Source organism: Hibiscus syriacus, unplaced genomic scaffold (assembly GCF_006381635.1).
Source record: "Hibiscus syriacus cultivar Baekdansim isolate YM2019G1 unplaced genomic scaffold, ASM638163v2 tig00111799_pilon, whole genome shotgun sequence".
NCBI classification, from domain to species: domain Eukaryota; kingdom Viridiplantae; phylum Streptophyta; class Magnoliopsida; order Malvales; family Malvaceae; genus Hibiscus; species Hibiscus syriacus.
In genome coordinates this window covers 221,869-239,781 of record NW_024063183.1, presented here as the reverse complement: position 1 = coordinate 239,781, position 17,913 = coordinate 221,869, and the positions used below count along the sequence as shown (strand labels likewise).

The window sequence follows — 17,913 nt, the reverse complement described above, 5'->3', positions numbered from 1 at the left end:
AGTATATCCCCTGATCCATAAATCAGAAACGTTTATATTTTCCAATGAAAACAGGTAATCAGAGGACACATATCATGCAACCATGGTTCATTTAAAAGTATATCAAAACATCAGTAAATCTGAAATTTTGGAAAATTATGTTTTAAAACAGGTGAAACATTTACATGTCACATAAGGAACACACTAGAGGATCCAAATATTATTCGGAGGCACTTGGTATTTATTAGGTAGGGGACCATGAAAGTTTTGTAATTTAACAGGATTTCAGAATCAAGATCCCTATAAAAGGGGTTTGATAGCTAACAGAGTCATCAATCATTCAGTAAGTGATTTATCAAGATCATATAGTATTTGGGTATTTTTCGGAGACACTAAGTAATCAGGAAGGTACTCAGAATCTTTTGCATCAGTGTTTCTTGAGATTTCAAATATGACTGGAGTGATTCCATTATAGAGGAAATCAGGGGCATTTTGAACATTTGATTCTTAGAGAATTCTTAGTAATTTAATCTAATAAGACTAGAGCGATGGTTTGTGGTATTCAAGATTATATATTGAATTGCCAGGATTTCGAGTCCAATTGAACTACAGATCCTAACAATGTGATACTTGTCAATTATTCGGACAGTGGTACTTCACTATTATTCACTTCTTAAGAGTGATTACACTAGCTGAACTGATCAATATCAGGATCATCATCGAATGGATCTTAGGGAGACAAACATGTATTCCAATGGCATTTATTTCATTTCTGTGTTGCAACAGTATCAAGAAATGTCGATGTACTGGATTCGTGGTTCAAAAGCCTTATGGACGGTACAACATATAATTTCATTAGCGTTTCCAGACTTATCCAAGTCATTCGCTTAATTATATGTCATTGAGGGTACTTAGGTCATTTAGTAGTCAAGTTTATCCCGATCATTTCAGAGTTTCCAGAGTAATTCAATTGTTTCCACAATTCGGATACATACTTCCATTCAGTTTAACATGGTCATATAATATAGTCATTTAGAGTAATTTAGAAGTGTAAAGTACCTTCGGTAATTTAGTCTTCGGGTGTTCAGTCAGGAAATAGAAACTCTAGGTCATTTTGGTATTCGAGGTTGATTTATTTATTTCAGAGCTTGAGGGTATTTAATCATTCGAGGGTTTGGAACTACTTTAGGTCATTTTACACTTCAAGGGTATTTTGGTCAATTTACACTTCAGGGGCAATTCCATAATTTGATAATTAGGTAGTTTTTGTATTAAAGTTTTTAACGAGGATAAATAGAATTTAGAGATTATGAGGTTATTTGCTTTTATAGATAATCACTGAACTTGAAATCATTTTTATCAGTCTTCTTGTGCCTATACATGTAGTTTGAGCCTTATTCAGTTTAATTTATTTTATTTCACAATCGAATCGAGTTTAGAAATTTCAACTACACACATGTAACCATATTCAACCATGCATTTACCAATACCAACATGTTTCATACATCATGCATAAGGTAGTAATGTATTACCTCGATTTTTGTGCCCCACTGATCAAACATTTAAACCCTATTTGATCACTCTCAAACTGAAATCCAACTTCCCACAATATCTTGGATACGTATAAACAAAAATTACGTTAGAAACGAGGCTTAATTGCATAAAACAGATCGAATCAGAAGGTAAAATGCTGGAAAACAACTTACCGAGATTGAATTTGGGGAAATAGACTTCGAATTCGGACTCATGATATCAAAATACCATAAAATATGACTTTTCAAAAATATTGTTTTTTTTTCAAAGTCAACGGATCATGTCAGGTTGACTAGGTTCAGGTCTTGTTGACTCGGGAGTCAAAGAGACCCGGTTTAGATCGGGTTAAGCCGATTGGATGTGTTTTGAGTGTTTTTATATCATAAAATTTAATGACTCGAGCTTTGTTGTGTTTTGAGTGTTTTTATAAAAAAAAGCCTCGAATCATTACAATAATATAAAAACACTCAAAACACAACGAAGCTCGAGTCATGAAATCAACATTTACTGAGTTACAACAAAAAGGACAAAACAATTACAATCATGGCATTATATCATTCATATAAGGATACATAAAAGCAAATTCTGCTCCAGCCCTGCATTATCCTTAAGTATATACAATTCAAATGAGAACAACATATGCAAAAAAGAACTCAATGATCGACAAAATATCGGCTTCAGTCATGTAAATTCTACAATTAATCAAAATAAATCATTTAGTATTCTCCACAGTTGTCATAGATCCGCCCATGGCCCAGAACCAAAAGAATTCAATCAAAAGTACAGAAAAAAGAAAGAAAGAAATAAAATCAGTCAAATATTAGTACCACAAACAAACGCATCTCTGTTCTAGCAAACTTAGAAATGGAAAAATAGATATGAAAATTCTTTTTTTCTTTCTCTCTGCTAAGTAACTTAGAAAGTGAAGTATAAAATTGATGGTGCCAACTTAGTTGATTTAATTTATTATTTTATAAATATGCATACTAATTTAAAAATTTAAAAATCGTCGGGGCCCTTGGCTCCCTCAGACACATCTGTCTCTGTTTGCAGCCTTTAAGGTTTTTAATATAATTTTTTTTTGTTCGCACCCCTAACATAAATTTCTGCACCCGTACTTGGTTGTTGAGTTTATAATAAGAATAGTTGATTAGGACAAGCTTTACATGATATTAAGAATGATTGGCATGGTGAAATGACAAGGTAGTAGTGTGTTGGATAATAAAAAATGAAATAAAAGGTTAGATGGGTGGTTTAAGGAAGGGCGATTGGGGTGAGAGTACTTGGGTTGGGGGAATGGATTGTTATGATAAGAGCTAGGTATGTTGGTTGTTGAAATAGATACTGAAAGTTGCTATGTTTTTGGCAATGTGCTTTGTTTTTTGTTCCCTTTTGAGCTACACTTTGGCCTCTTACCCACATGGGTTAGACTTGCTATCGTTTCTTCTTCTTCGAATCATGCTTGATGGATGGTGGGTGCATGTTTCTCATAATAAAACCATAATATGAAAAAAAGGGTTATATTCTTTCACCTTATTCAGCAACATATTCATCATGGACAACCCACTCGGTCCTAAGATTTAGACCATTGATCTTATGAAATGCTTCTCCTACTCCTACTCAAAATGGGGGGAAAAGGCAAATTTTGGGTATATGAGGACCACATATATCTATTGCAGACTGTATGACTCACATGTTCAAAGATGGAGATCTGAAAAGTGTTGGGTATTGACTCAGAAATCAACTTTCTTTTATAACTCAGAAAATCAACTTTATTCGCTGCAATTTAACCAATGCTATGGTAAGCTTTGTGATGCAATTCATTGGGAGAAGAAGACAAATCTGATACCATGGCACGGTTGGAGTTTTAACTCCACAAACCATTTCTTTTCACATGCAACACAGTAGATTTTTCACTCACAATATTAATCATTTTTCTCTACATAATTAATGGAAATTAGCTTTGAAAAACAATTTTTTTTAAATGAGAAAAAATTAAGAGCAAAGGTAGAAGGCAATGATTACTGGAATTGGATGGATGGGAACCACTTGATTACATTATGAAATTTAAGAATGGAGAGAGAGAGTGTGAGTTAAGGGGATGGGGCATGGCCTGAGGCTCACGCTACCATTGTCTTTATAGATTGAATGATAAAGAGCGCCGCACGTGGAGTCTGTATCAAGACATTGTTCAACCACAATAAAAGTATATTTATTTATACACTTATATATGTTAAGATTAGGGTTTTATTTATTTATTGTTATCATGATGAAAACAAAACACATACATTCATACATCTATAGATGGATATCGTATAAAATTACAAACAGGTCCCCAAAGAAACAAAATATTTCCCAATCCCCAAAAGAAAAAAAAGAAAGAAAGAAAATCATTGGCTTTTCCTTCATAGCCCTACCTTATAATTCTCACTCATTGCATTTGTTGCTTAAAGCTTGCTCTCTTCCCTTATCCTCTCTCTGTCTCTATCTCTCTCTTTGGTCGTTGCAGAGATAAGAAAAACAACTCAGCTGCAATCTTCTCCCATCTAAAGGGAATTGAAAACATCATATTTGAAAAGAAAGAGGGAAATGACCCACTAGACCACCAAAGTGAATGAATTGAGGGTCACCTACAGATCATGTACCAGGAGAGCCAAAAAAAAATATAATCCCACTTTCACACACATGATCATGGATGAAAATGGGATCCTCAGGCCAAACTTCCCTCTTCAGCTCCTAGAAACCAAGGAACAACAACAAGAACAACTCAGTCAGGCCGAGACGAGCTCCAAAACGACCCCGGAACCGCCCAAGAAACCTCCCCCTAAGAGGACTTCAACCAAAGACAGGCACACCAAGGTCGAAGGCCGAGGCCGCCGAATCCGTATGCCCGCGACGTGTGCCGCTAGGGTTTTCCAGTTAACGAGAGAGCTCGGTCACAAATCCGATGGTGAAACCATCGAGTGGTTGCTTCAACAGGCCGAGCCTGCGGTTATTGCTGCTACGGGGACAGGTATTATCCCTGCTAATTTTACGTCCCTTAATATTTCTCTGAGAAGTTCAGGCTCTAGCATGTCGGCTTCCCACTTGAGGAACACGTATTTCAATCCAAATTTTACGACACAACAATTGAGGATGAGAAGTGAATGGGATCAAAAGAATGTCCTTGACGACTCGTCTCAGCAACAAAGGAGAGTCTTATTTCCGGGTGTTGCTTTATCGTCTGAAGATTCATTGAACTTTCCTGGTAGTAGTAACACTAGTTTGAACGCTTTCTTGCAAGCTAAGCAAGAGATCCGGGAAGCCAGCGTCAACGTTGCGGAGACAGCAGATGCTAGTATAGCCAAAAGGAGGAGGCCGGAGCAGGAAGAATCGCCACAAAATCAGATGGGGAGCTACTTGATACAATCTAATGCCGGTTCAATCCCGGCAAGTCATAATCCGATTCCGACAACATTTTGGATGGTGACTAACCCCGGAAACCAAGTCATCGGCGGGAGCAGCGCCGGTGATCCCGTGTGGACATTTCCGTCATCTACTAATACTAATATGTATAGGGGTACTATGTCTAGTGGGGTACATTTCATGAATTTCGCTACTCCAATGGCTCTCCTACCTGGTCAACAATTTGGTTCTATTACCGACACTCATTTAGGAATCCTCACGTCACTAAATGCCTATAGACCGAATCCGGGTACCAACGTTTCCGAGTCTCCGGCCAGCGGGTCATATCAACACCACGGCGAGGAAAACAGGCATGACCCAACTAGCTAGTGTTCGGTCATGGCATTAGAGCAAATCACAAAGTGTATGGCTTGATCATGCTTTATTCTAGTTTTTTTTTAGCAGTACATATACGTGCAATTTGCAACACAGGCTCGACTTTGAATGCTATGAACAGTGTGGTATTCGATTTTGGTTTGAGTATAAATTACATTTTCAACATCACCCAACATTGTTAAATGTTGACCTTTGGGCTCAAGGGAAAAAGAGACTAGATTTCATTAGGTTAGGTCTAACAAACTCATCATTAGTTCATTATAACCAATACCTCTCTCTCTCTCTGATTAATACTTACTAAAATGGTGAGGTTTTGAGTGCATTAATCACAGTTTAACAGCTTTGAGGTTTGCATAAAGAGAAGGGCACACGTGAAGGAGAGATATTTCTCAGGTGGAGTGGTGAGCCCTCTTTGGTGAGTAAAAGCAGTAAGCAATCACCAACTAACAACAGGATCATTCCTCCTCTTCTTCATATAAGGAAGTAATTTGCTGGTTGGTTTATTATTAATGCCCCCACCACACACACACTCAACTCAACTGGTATCGCTGTATATTTATATACTCGGTCATCTTTGAACCGTTCATCATGCTCCGTGGGTCAACTCTATTTTTTGATGGAAAACCTTTTAACTGCAACCCCTACGCGGACCATGATAGTGTCCGAGAAATAGTGATAGTGTTGTCTTCCGATATACTTGCAACAGCGCCCGTTACGGCCGTAATCGCGGTAAATGAAACATGATTGAAAACGCAACCGCGACATTGATTTGAATCTTTACCCTACATAAAAGGAAAATCCCAACAACTGGGTTTTCTTCTTCGTGTTGTTAGAATTGCTGCAGGCTATAACAATGGTGATTTCCTTTAGGTTTCTTAAACTGGGAAATCTTTTTTCTGGGCATCATATCTATGAAGATTCTCATTCTCAAAAAGAGTGCCTCCTCTAGCTATATAAGTAGGGTTTCTTCTTGGGGGACTTGCCCGGCCTGATGGTTACTTCTTAGGATATCGGTACATAGTCAAATAATAAACATTTTGGTTCTTGCATATTTATTTATATAGAGCTGTCAGATTGCTTTGTTTTGCAGCATTAATTAATAATTAAGACCTGAGTTGCATATAGGTCAGTGTAAGGCAGTCATGATTGATTTAATTATGTAATCAGGGCTCAGATACCTTCTTTGTAGTTCGTACTGTGTATAAAGAACTCTTAAGTTTTACTTTCACGTACTTACAGTATTATATTATTTTTTAAAGATAATATTTTACTAATTTAACGGGACATGTATTCGTGCTATTCTGGGTTCAGCAATGCTCAACTATATAGTACTGTAGAGTCTAAACTGAGAGATGATGAAAACACGTAGAGTCTAAACTTAGGAATTTAAACAGTGGAGAATCTAAAATTTTAAGAATGAGTTCAAAATTTTAAATTGTTTTTAAAATAATGAGTACGCAAAAATTTTAATTGCGGTTGTAGCAGTGTTACGTTTATCACGGTTGCGGATATAACAGATGTTATTGCGATCGTTGCAGATATAACATATATCGTTGCGGATATAACGAATGTTATTGCGGTCAATAGCGGTCCGCTATTGCCGCAATTGGCCGCTATTTGCTAAATTACGGCCATGATCAACCATTATTTGTGTGATTCTGTTTTCACACCGCTATTTTCAACGATAGCGGTATCGGACGCCACCACGACCGCGATACCACTATCTGACCGCTATTTGAATCCTTGCACCCTGCATTTTTCATCGAGCATGCATTGTATGCAGCTCATAGCGTTATAAATAAAACTAAACACTTCGTAATCTACTCGAGTTCGATTCAATCAAAGTTTGGCTAATACTTGGTCAATACTCAATTTGAATGGATTCGATTTGAACTCGAACTTGACTAAAATTATGACGAGCCAAAGCGAGTTACTTAACACCCGACTCGAAAAGCTCACAAACAACTCAATATATATATATATATATTACCTTTTCTCAATTAAATTATTAATAATATTAACACTTACATGTTGTTATTTTTTCAAAAAAATGTCATATAAGGTTTTCATGTACTTAAGATTTATATTTGAGTTTGAGTTTCAATTAAGTTAAGTTTGAAAATATTTTGAGTTCAAGTTTTTTGAACTTGAATCAAGCTTGACAATTTTAAACTCGTAAGCTTTCGAGTCGAGTTGAGCTCAGCTTTAAATTTTTCAAATCAAATACTCGAACTTTAACTGGATTCGTTTACAACCACAGGCACTAATGCGTTTCACACTTATCCAACTCCACACTTGCTCTTTAGTTTTATTTGTTATTTTAATTGTAAAATCAGAAAAATTGATGATTAATTAGTTCAAGTTGTTTAAAGTTTTAATATAATTACTAATATTTAATTTATATAAAATATTATAATGAGTCTTTATATTTTTCATGATTTAGATATTATACGTACATGATATTCTCATTAAACAACTCAATAATTGGAGTCGCTCAGAAGGAAGGCCATAATTCATAACTCAACTACACAGACATTTTGTTGTCATTGTTTTGTATTGGGTCCTTTAGTTTGGAACTCACATTGGCCAAAGTCGTTGAACGGTAAGTAAGCTACTTGTTTATATGTTACGGTACTGTAAGAACTCGACATGTTCCCGAAGCTGCTTGGTGCTGCCTTACTTGAACGGACAAATAATTAATACATGGATCCGATTTGAAAAAATAATAATACTTATTAGTAGACTATACTTTAATCAACTTTAACACATTTTCAAGGTAAATATTTATAAAGTGAGTATTTTTTGTTTATTGAGGATGAAAAAAGTATGATTACACTCACAACAAATGCCGGTTATTGTCAACACACTCAGGCAAGCTTATTATTATTATTATTATTTAATTTATTAAATAATTTTAAACTTACTATAAACCATTATTTTTTTTTAATAAGTATATGTTTAAAGATAAATCTCAGCCTTTCGACATTGATCATTCACACCCATAATATATATAATACTCGAACCCAGATCCCCAATGAATAACAATGTTTCCTCTAAACGGAGGCCATTTTTTTATAAAAAAAAAAAACTTAAAAGAAGCATGAAAATTCTGGATATTAACTGTATTTTCTTTCTCAAAATCAAACATTAACGAGAGTAAGTTGAGAAAGGGAGTTCTCAATGCTGGCGATGGCATAACGAACCAAAGTCGCATTGGGTCGGAAACAAACAAACGACGAAGAATCCTTGAAAACGAATCAACCATAATAAAACAAACAATTCTCGTATCGAGTATTCATTCAGTTTCCGACACTCAAAAACCCAAACTTTTCATAGGCAAACAGAAAAAACTGTTCTAAAACAACTACAGAAAAAAGAAAATCCGGTCTTTGTGTTCTTTACATTCTCTATTTAGAGAAAAGAAATTCGAAAAAAGGTAATTTTTTTGTTTCCCTTATTTCTGGAATTGCAACTAAAATCACATTGGCATTGTGGTGATTGAAGCTACCTTTCGGATGAAGAAATGAGGAGAATGTTGCTATGTTTGAGGAACAACTTTCTGGAGCTGGAATCATCAAATTCAGCGTTTGTATAAACAAAAGGGAAATTGGAACCTCTTTTGGTTTGTGAAAAAAATACATAGATGGTAGCTTTGTCATGGTGAAGTGGTGGTGTATTCATGGAGCAAAAATGGAAAACACTAAGGCTGAATTACTAACCTCGAATGGCTGATTTACAGAGAAATGGTGTCGTCGACAGGGATATCAACCAGGTTTCTTTCTTTTTCTTCTCATCTTTTAATCGTTTTCTTTTAAATATTAACAACCCTGTTTCAATGGGGTAAAATTTGCAGGCCATTACAACGTTAAAGAAAGGAACGTACTTGCTCAAATATGGACGTCGAGGGAAGCCCAAGTTCTGCCCTTTTAAGCTCTCCAATGTATGTTTTTTCCGATTGTTGATCCAAACTTTTTGCAATAAATCAATCTAAAACCTCATTTTGAGTGGTAAATTGAGTTCTTTTTTCCAGGATGAATCTAAATTGATATGGTACTCTCGGAGAAAAGAGAAATATATCAGGCTTAGTCATGTTTCCAGGATCATTCCTGGACAGCGTACAGTGAGTATTGTATTGTTTCTTAATCATCATTCTTTGATTCCAATTTTTTTTCACATTTTATGTTTGGGTTGCAGGCAGTATTTCAACGATATCCTCAACCTGAAAAAGAGTATCAATCGTTTTCATTAATACTCAATGATAGGTCCTTGGACTTGGTGGGTGAATGTTGTCATGGGATTGCGAGATGTTTTATGCTTCGTCTATGTTTAATTTGTTACCATCCTTGGCCATTTACAGATATGTAAAGATAAAGAAGAAGCCGAAGTTTGGTTCGTTGGTCTTAAGGCATTAGTTTCTCATGGTATCAATCGCAAGTGGAGGGTCGAAGCAGGGACTGATACTACTGCATCAGGAGACAGTCCTGAATTAAACAAAAAAAGCCCACCCAATCCGCATTTTGTACGTATTATTACTTTTCTATTTTAGTTTTATGTAAAAATATGATAGCCTTTAGGTGATTTATTTTTCGTATTTTGTTTCGCATTATTACAGGATAAAGGAGATGCACAAGGAATTCAAGCACCCTCCGAGCCGCGCAATAGATTAGGGAAGACATTTGCTGACATGGTTACACATGCTGATTCAATTAAGGTCACAAGTAAACCAGATATAGTTGAGTTTGGGTTAATAGCTGCCAGTTGTGTAGAAAACATAAACAATCCAAGTTCTGAGGCTGATGTAGTAAGAGCCAGTTTATCAAGTGCTGTAAGTTCATCGAGCCATGGTTCTTGTAAAGAAGACGTCGATGCCTTGGTTGATATATTCATATGGGGACAAGGTGTTGGTGAGGGAATACTGGGAGGTGGTGAGGATAAAGTTGAGAGTTTGTTCAATACAAAGATCGATGCACTTATGCCCAAGGCATTGGAACCAACAACGGTTCTTGATGTGCATGGTATTGCTTGTGGAAGTAGCCATGCGGTAATAATGACAAAGCAGGGTGAGATTTTTAGTTGGGGGGAAGAATCAGGGGGAAGGCTCGGGCACGGTGCGGATGCAGATGTTCCCCAACCTAAACTCATAGATACTCTTAGAGGCATGAATTTTCAATCTGTAGCATGCGGAGAATATCACACTTGCGCTGTTACGGTATCGGGGGATCTCTATACATGGGGTGATGGAGCACACAATTCTGGTTTGCTTGGGCATGGAAGTGATGTTAGTCATTGGATACCTAGAAGGGTAAGTGACATGGAAGGTATGCACGTCTCCTATGTATCATGTGGACCTTGGCATACAGCTCTGTTGACATCTAGAGGTGAGTTGTTCACATTTGGAGATGGATCTTTTGGTGCATTAGGCCATGGAGATCGTAGTAGCACGACTGTTCCACGGAAAGTGGAGACTTTGAGTAGATTGCGGACAACAAGGGTTGCATGTGGTTCTTGGCACACAGCTGCAGTTGTGACTGAATCATCTGATGATGGATTTCCTGATAGCTCTTCTTCAGCAAAGTTGTTTACATGGGGGGATGGAGATAAAGGTGAACTCGGCCATGGCAATCGAGAACCTAGACTTTTACCCCATAGTGTGGATGCTCTATTTGATGTCAATATCAGCCAGGTTGCCTGTGGTCAAAATCTCACAGTTACTCTTACAACCTCAGGACAAGTATATACAATGGGAAGTTCGGCTTATGGTCAATTGGGAAGTCGTACAGCTGATGGCAAGGTTCCAACTCGGGTTGGAGGTAAAATTGCAGGTAGATTTGTTGAAGATATTGCATGTGGATCGCATCATGTTGCTGTTGTGACTTCAAAAAAAGAGGTTTATACTTGGGGAAAGGGCACAAATGGGCAATTAGGACATGGAAACACTGATGATAGAGATACTCCAACAGTTGTTGAATTTCTAAAAGATAAGCAAGTTAAGAGTGTAGTTTGTGGTAACAACTTTACTGCAGTTCTAAGTCTTCATAAATGGGTACCGAGTGCTGATCAATCGATGTGCTCCGGTTGTCGAAATCCATTTGGTTTCATAAGAAAGCGCCACAGCTGTTATAATTGTGGACTAATCTTCTGCAAATCATGCACAGTGAGGAAATCTCTAAAGGCATCACTGGCTCCAATTATGAACAAACCATATAGAGTTTGTGATGATTGTTTTGCTAAATTGAAAAAATCTGGAGAATCCGTTTCTTCTCCCTTGCCTCCTAAGGCACGAAATGGAAATATTCCTCGTAAATTCGATGAGAATATGGACAAAGAAGTTTTAGCTCTAAGGTCACATGCACAACTCTCCAGACTATCTAGTCTTGGCTCCAGTAGTCAGGCTGAAAGCCGACTTTCTAGGAGTGAACTGAAATTAGACTTTGAAAATCGGACCATATTCCCAGCTCAAATTGGAAATTTTCATCCTGGAGGATTTAATACACCAAGGCTACCAATTGATCCAGTTGGAGATTCTAGAAAAAGTTTACCACCAATTTCTAGAAGGACATCTCGAGCAACATCTCCTGCTTCAGGAAAGTCGAGCAACCGATCTTCCACTGTAACTATTGATGATTCAAAACAAATGAATGACAATGCCAACCAAGAGATCATAAATTTAAGGGCACAGGTAACCTTTTCTAATCTTATTCATCAGTTACAACTTACAACAATGAAGGCTTCATATGATAATGATGTGGATTTTCATTGAGACTTGTTTCATTTTTTCTCCCAATTAATGTTTAAGTTATCTAAATGTATAAGAAGGATGAGATGATAAGTTTATTGCAGGTTGAAGCTCTTACTTGCAAATCAAGACATCTCGAAGCTGAGCTTGAAAAGACGTCAAGGCGATTAAAAGAAGTGACTGCAAGAGCAGAAACTGAAGCTGGAAAATATAAATCAGCAGAGGAAGTTATCATGTCACTCACTGCTAAGGTTGGAGTTCTTTGCTCTCGTGCTCTTACAGTTTAAATTGTTTGATGAGGTGAGCAGAGGATTGCTTTTTCTTCTGGTGCAGCGCACACCCCTAACTTTCCTCTTATCTGATATTGATTTGCAGTTGGAGCAAGTGACGGACACGCTTCCACCGGGACAGAAGGGCCTCCTCTATAATGCCTGTTCTGTTGCTAAACGTACCACAGACATCGAGCACGTGTTCGCCAATGCAACCGGCACGATGTGTGTACCAAGTGAAGTAAATTTCAACGCAAACAACGTATCGACATCCAATGGAACCAAAGGGCAAACTAAAAGGGCGGAGATTATGATACAAGATGAGGCAGGAGTGTACTTAACTTTGTCACCTTTGCCCAATGGAAGTAATGTTCTCAGTCGTGTTCGCTTTAGGTATGTACTCTAGCGTAACGTGACTTTAATAAGTATGCTTTAGGCTCTACCTTCAATAATTTTGTGCGTTTTTTCTACAGTCGGAAACATTTCTCAGAAGAAAATGCAGAGAAGTGGTGGGCTGCAAATGGGGCAAAATTATTTGAAAGGCATGATATCATTCGTGGACACTAGTTTGAGCTTTTGAAGGAGATTGGTATTGCCATTTTAATGACCTCTTTCTATCAGCTAAACCCAAGCCAACAGAACTGTTCTTCAAAATATACAAACGAAAGGAGCTTTTATCAAGGATACAATCGCAGGTATCAAGAATGTAGGAAAGAAAGTGAAACGAGAGCAATCCTTATTAACGTTCGTTGCCCCCACCTTGTTTTTCTAGGATCCTAAGATTATTTTAATAGACGTTTTCTTTCTTTAGAGCATTTTGTTAGCTTTGTTGTACACCTGGTAGAAGAATATGGTGAAACATGCAAGGACTATGGTTTATTTCTTTTCATATGTACGGAGAATAGTGACCTAAGCAGTTTGTTAACCAAGTTTTCATTCGCTTGGATCACACTACGTTTACGATCATTGTGAATAGGGATCATCATTTCATGCGCCGTATATTATCATAAAAGAAAGGGTAAAGTATAGTAATGGTCACTGAACATTTCTGAAGCTTGCACATAGGTCCCCTAACTTTTAAAACTTGCAATACAGTCCCCTAACATTTATTCCGTTTGCAATATGGTCCCCCAACTTAAATCACTGTTAGAAAATTAGGGTAAATTATATAAACGGTCATTGAACTTTTCAGGCACTTGAATTTAGGTCCCCAACTTTTAAAACTTACAAAACAGTCCCCCAATAATTTTATTTTCTTATTAAATATAGATGTATAGAAAATATAAATGATTCAATTTATATTTAAATGTATGAATCATTTATATTTTTGATATATTTTATTTTTCTTGTATAAACTAGTATTTAAAATATGTTTATATTTTAATCAAAATATTTCAATATACGAATAAAAATATATTTATATAAATGTATATTTATATTTAGATGTATAAATAAAAAAATATATTCATATATTAATGTATGAATCATTATATTTTTTGAATATTTTATTTTTAATAAGAAATTAAAATTATTAATTATATTAGAAATACTCAACTTAAGATCATATATATAATCATGAATTATAAATATGAAAAATATAATTATTAAATTTAGTTTAAAAATATATAAATCTTAAATTTATTCTTTTAAAATATTGTATCAACTAATATTTAAAAAATATATTAAATCTATCAAACAATTTATCAAATATAATATTTTTTTGTAAAAAATATAATATTTTCCCATCATTTATTGCTTTCAAATTTTTTGCCGAAGTTCAAATCTCATTATTTCCATTTTCCATTATATTCTTTTTTTCTGGCATTGGTCATACTATTAGTATATGTATTATTGTATATCTCTTAACACAAACGATGGTGTTAGCTTAGTGGCTCCACCCTGTATCTTTCATTTGCGTGACTCAGGTTTGAGTTTGCCCAAGACCCAAATTTTACTTCTTTGTAACTTAATTTTCTTCTAATTAGGTGGTGACATGTGTCACCAATAACATATATCATGATCATGTGTTAACACATGTCAGATCCTGGTTAAATGATTAATTTATTAAATTTTATTTAATTTAGGACCAAATTGATAGCATATATAAATAATTAGGTGGTGACATGTGTCACCAATGACACGTGTCATGATCATGTGCTAACACATGTCAGATCCTAATTAAATGATTAATTTATTAAATTCTATTTAATTTAGGACCAAATTGATTATATAAATAATAAAGACTAAATGTATAATAATGTCAATTCCTTTTAACTGCCACTTCATCATTTGTATCAATTGGTAACGACTAGTGGCTTAGTTGAAACAGTTAAATAATTATGTTGTATGATTGATAAATTTAAAAGATCGATGACAAAAGAAAAAATGGCTAGATAGTTAAGTTGTCAACCTAGTAGTTTACACTTTTATTTATACGTCAAAATAACATTTTATAAATTTAAAATTCGAATTATTTTCAACCTCTTCTATATCCTAATTACTTTTTTTAATTAAAAAATTTCTTCAACAGATAAGAATTATACTATTATATTTATATAAAAAATACGTATCACATGAAATAAGATGAAATTAAATAATAATAAATCTGACATAATTGAATTTAATTGAATTATTTTGGAATTTAGGGTTTAGAATGAAATTGAATTACTTTGGAAATTGGGGTTTAGAATGAAATTGAGGACTATTTTGCAAGTTTTAAAAGTTGGGGGATCTAAATTCAAGTGTCTAAAAAGTTCAATAACCTTTTATATAATTTACCCTAATTTCTAATAGTGGTTTAAATTGGGGGACCATATTGTAAACGGAATAAATGTTAGGGGACTGTATTGCAAGTTTTAAAAGTTGGAGAACCTAAATGCAAGCTTCAAAAATGTTCAGTGACCAGTACTATACTTTACCCTAAAAGAAAAGATGAGCATCTCATACGAATACGACATTCATCATGAATTTTTATTCGAACCCCATCACTGCCCAAACAGCGACATCAACGGTTGCTTCTTCCTTTTCTTTTCTTTTTATTTACCATCATCGGTCCCACTCTGTCCCTGAAGTCGCCTTGGCATTTACTCTCTCTCCCCATTAAAATTATTCCTTTTATATTTTAAAATTATTTCATTTAAATTGCTCTTTTAAAAAAATTAACTTTTATCAGACACATTTTCTTTTTTATATTTTCTTAGTTTTCTAATAAAATAAATTTAACTTTTTAAATAAAATTATCATTTTAATTTTTTTACAATATATCTCTTACATAACTTTTTTTAAAACTACATGAAAAATCGACCATAAATGACACCGAGGAAGAACTATTTTTCTCTTTATTTTTGGCTAATTTTGTGATTGGATCTGAGAACCGCTTACCAATGACCATGGAGCGTGCTCCCACGTTCTAGCTTAGCGTATAAGATATGGTGGACCATTTACGAACAAAAACTTACCCCGAAATAAAGTAAAAAAAAACCAAAGTATCCAATGACTACATGAATCAATGTCAATGTTCCACGATCAAAGCGCTTTGAAGTTTACATATAAATAAAAAAAATTATTCAAAATGTGTATTTAAATCAATTTGAGTGTCAAAAGTAAAAATTATTATCATGATAATAAATAAATGTCATCTTAATTAATCATGTCGAAATTAAATTTAATTATGAGAAAAAATATAAATGAAAATAATATTAAAAAATCGTAAACTACCAAAAGACAAAGATAAACGTGCCATAAAAACAGAAAACATGTCATAAAGACATAATTATTCTTATTAAAAAATTAAAAAAAATAATCGACTTGGCGGCAACCAACATTAAAATTGGTGCCGCCGTCGGTTAAACAAAATTAAAGAGAAAAAAAAGTTAAATTGATCAATAAAATTGACATAAATTATAAAGAAAAAAAATAAAGATGAAAGATGATAAAGTTTAGAAGTAGAGTAATTAATAATAAGAAAAAAAGATTTTGTTTAACCTAAAATTCGATCAAATTATTAATATCAAATAGTCAAATACTTTAAAATGGTCGATATGTAATATTATATTTTGTTCTTGTTCTTGCAAGATAACATATAAGAGAGCGGAAAGCTGCATTACTTTCACTTTCTGAAAATAAGATAAGGGCCTAAAGTTGACTTGGTAAAACTATTGATGAAATGAATATTGGGACGTTTTATTTTATATAAATAACTAATATTTATTTACTTTTCAACAAATTGGGCGGTGCTAATAACTTTTCTAAGCACTATACAATCATATGGAACACGTACGCAGCTAAATGTCGGCAATATTTGTCGTACGAATTTTGTTTGGAATCAAATTCATATTTGATATTTTATCAGACCAGATCCGTAGTACATTTCTTTCTTTTCTTTTCGACCGATATTATTCTCAGCAAAATTTACTTTGGTTTACCCGAAACAAATAATGAGAAAACATGATAATGGTAGCCCTAAGTCCTCGAGGCCAATGGTTTCATCATGATGAGGCAATCAAAGATTTGAGCCCACATGGTCCAGGGTTAGCTCTAGCTCAAATTTGTCGGCACAATCCTAGGGATTTGTCTAATTTAAATACAGACCATGTGCATATAATCCATGCTCTCACTAGAGCCATAGAACTACTTTTTTGTGGCTTGGTACTCAATAACATTGCATGAATCTGGAAACTAAAAACATCACTGAAACTCCAAACATGGCCGGCACGATAGAACAAGGCAAGGCAAACCACTTTACTCTTTACTTCGAGGATATCAAATCAAAGAAACTTCTCAGATACTGAACGGCTAGTTTAGATTCTATAGAGGGCGAAGAGAGTTAAATGCTGAAGCATAGACACACACACACACTGTTTTCACAATAAACGGGCTCACCATATTCATTGTTAAATGGAAGGATTCAAAAATCAACGCAGTACCTCCTTCCATGCCTATAAGAAAAATCCCTTCCGTTGCATCTTTTTCTAAGCTGCCTGGTTTTGAAAACAAATCTAAACACAGTACACAAGTCATACAAGAAGAATGAAACTCGGAGCAATTGACCTAGTATCAACCACACCAAAGCCAAGAGTTAGATACCACGAGTGTCTCTACTAAAGAAAGGACTTGGTTTCCACAACTCCGTCAAATCGACACATACTGCATTCAATATATTTATATTTACTGTCTGCGGTAAGCCTAGCTTCTAAAAGTAATGTTCCTTTGCACCCCCACCCCCTCAGAGAAACATCTACCTAGCTTCTACTGTGATATCTATTTCTAATGAAATGAGATATATAAACAGAACTGCATGGTTGATTTGCAGAACAAGTTCTCGGTTAGGTTAGGAATCATACTACGGTATGTGCTAATTCAATGAATATAATTATATTTATCAAGATTATCAAATTGGGAAAAAATCTATAGCTATAGCTAAATTTAAAAATTACATGTTTCTGACATAATTAAAAGTAAAAAAGAGTCATCGTCACCAATATTTCAGACTAACAAAGGGAAAGAATGGGGAAAATAGAATATTGTATGAATTGGCGAGTCAAGCAAGCGGAGAAACTGGCACCATCCAGCTGAATGAAAGAAACTAAAAACAATAAAGGATTCCAAAGTTTGTAA

General features: G+C 34.9%; 2 protein-coding genes across 2 annotated transcripts; both read left to right on the top strand.

Annotated features, from left to right (window-relative positions):
- The first annotated feature begins 3,919 nt into the window (after positions 1–3,919).
- On the top strand, positions 3,920–5,427 carry LOC120170942 (transcription factor TCP15-like). Its single transcript, XM_039178774.1, has one exon. It carries the CDS (start codon positions 4,198–4,200, stop codon positions 5,284–5,286), a length of 1,089 nt encoding a protein of 362 aa, XP_039034705.1. The 5' UTR covers positions 3,920–4,197; the 3' UTR covers positions 5,287–5,427.
- A 3,487-nt stretch (positions 5,428–8,914) lies between these two features.
- LOC120170962 (PH, RCC1 and FYVE domains-containing protein 1-like) lies at positions 8,915–12,873 on the top strand. The gene is made up of 9 exons (XM_039178788.1): positions 8,915–9,064; positions 9,146–9,232; positions 9,323–9,412; positions 9,487–9,567; positions 9,650–9,811; positions 9,905–11,971; positions 12,133–12,279; positions 12,404–12,690; positions 12,771–12,873. Exons 1-9 carry the CDS (start codon positions 9,017–9,019, stop codon positions 12,862–12,864), a joined length of 3,063 nt encoding a protein of 1,020 aa, XP_039034719.1. The 5' UTR covers positions 8,915–9,016; the 3' UTR covers positions 12,865–12,873.
- Positions 12,874–17,913: the final 5,040 nt, after the last annotated feature.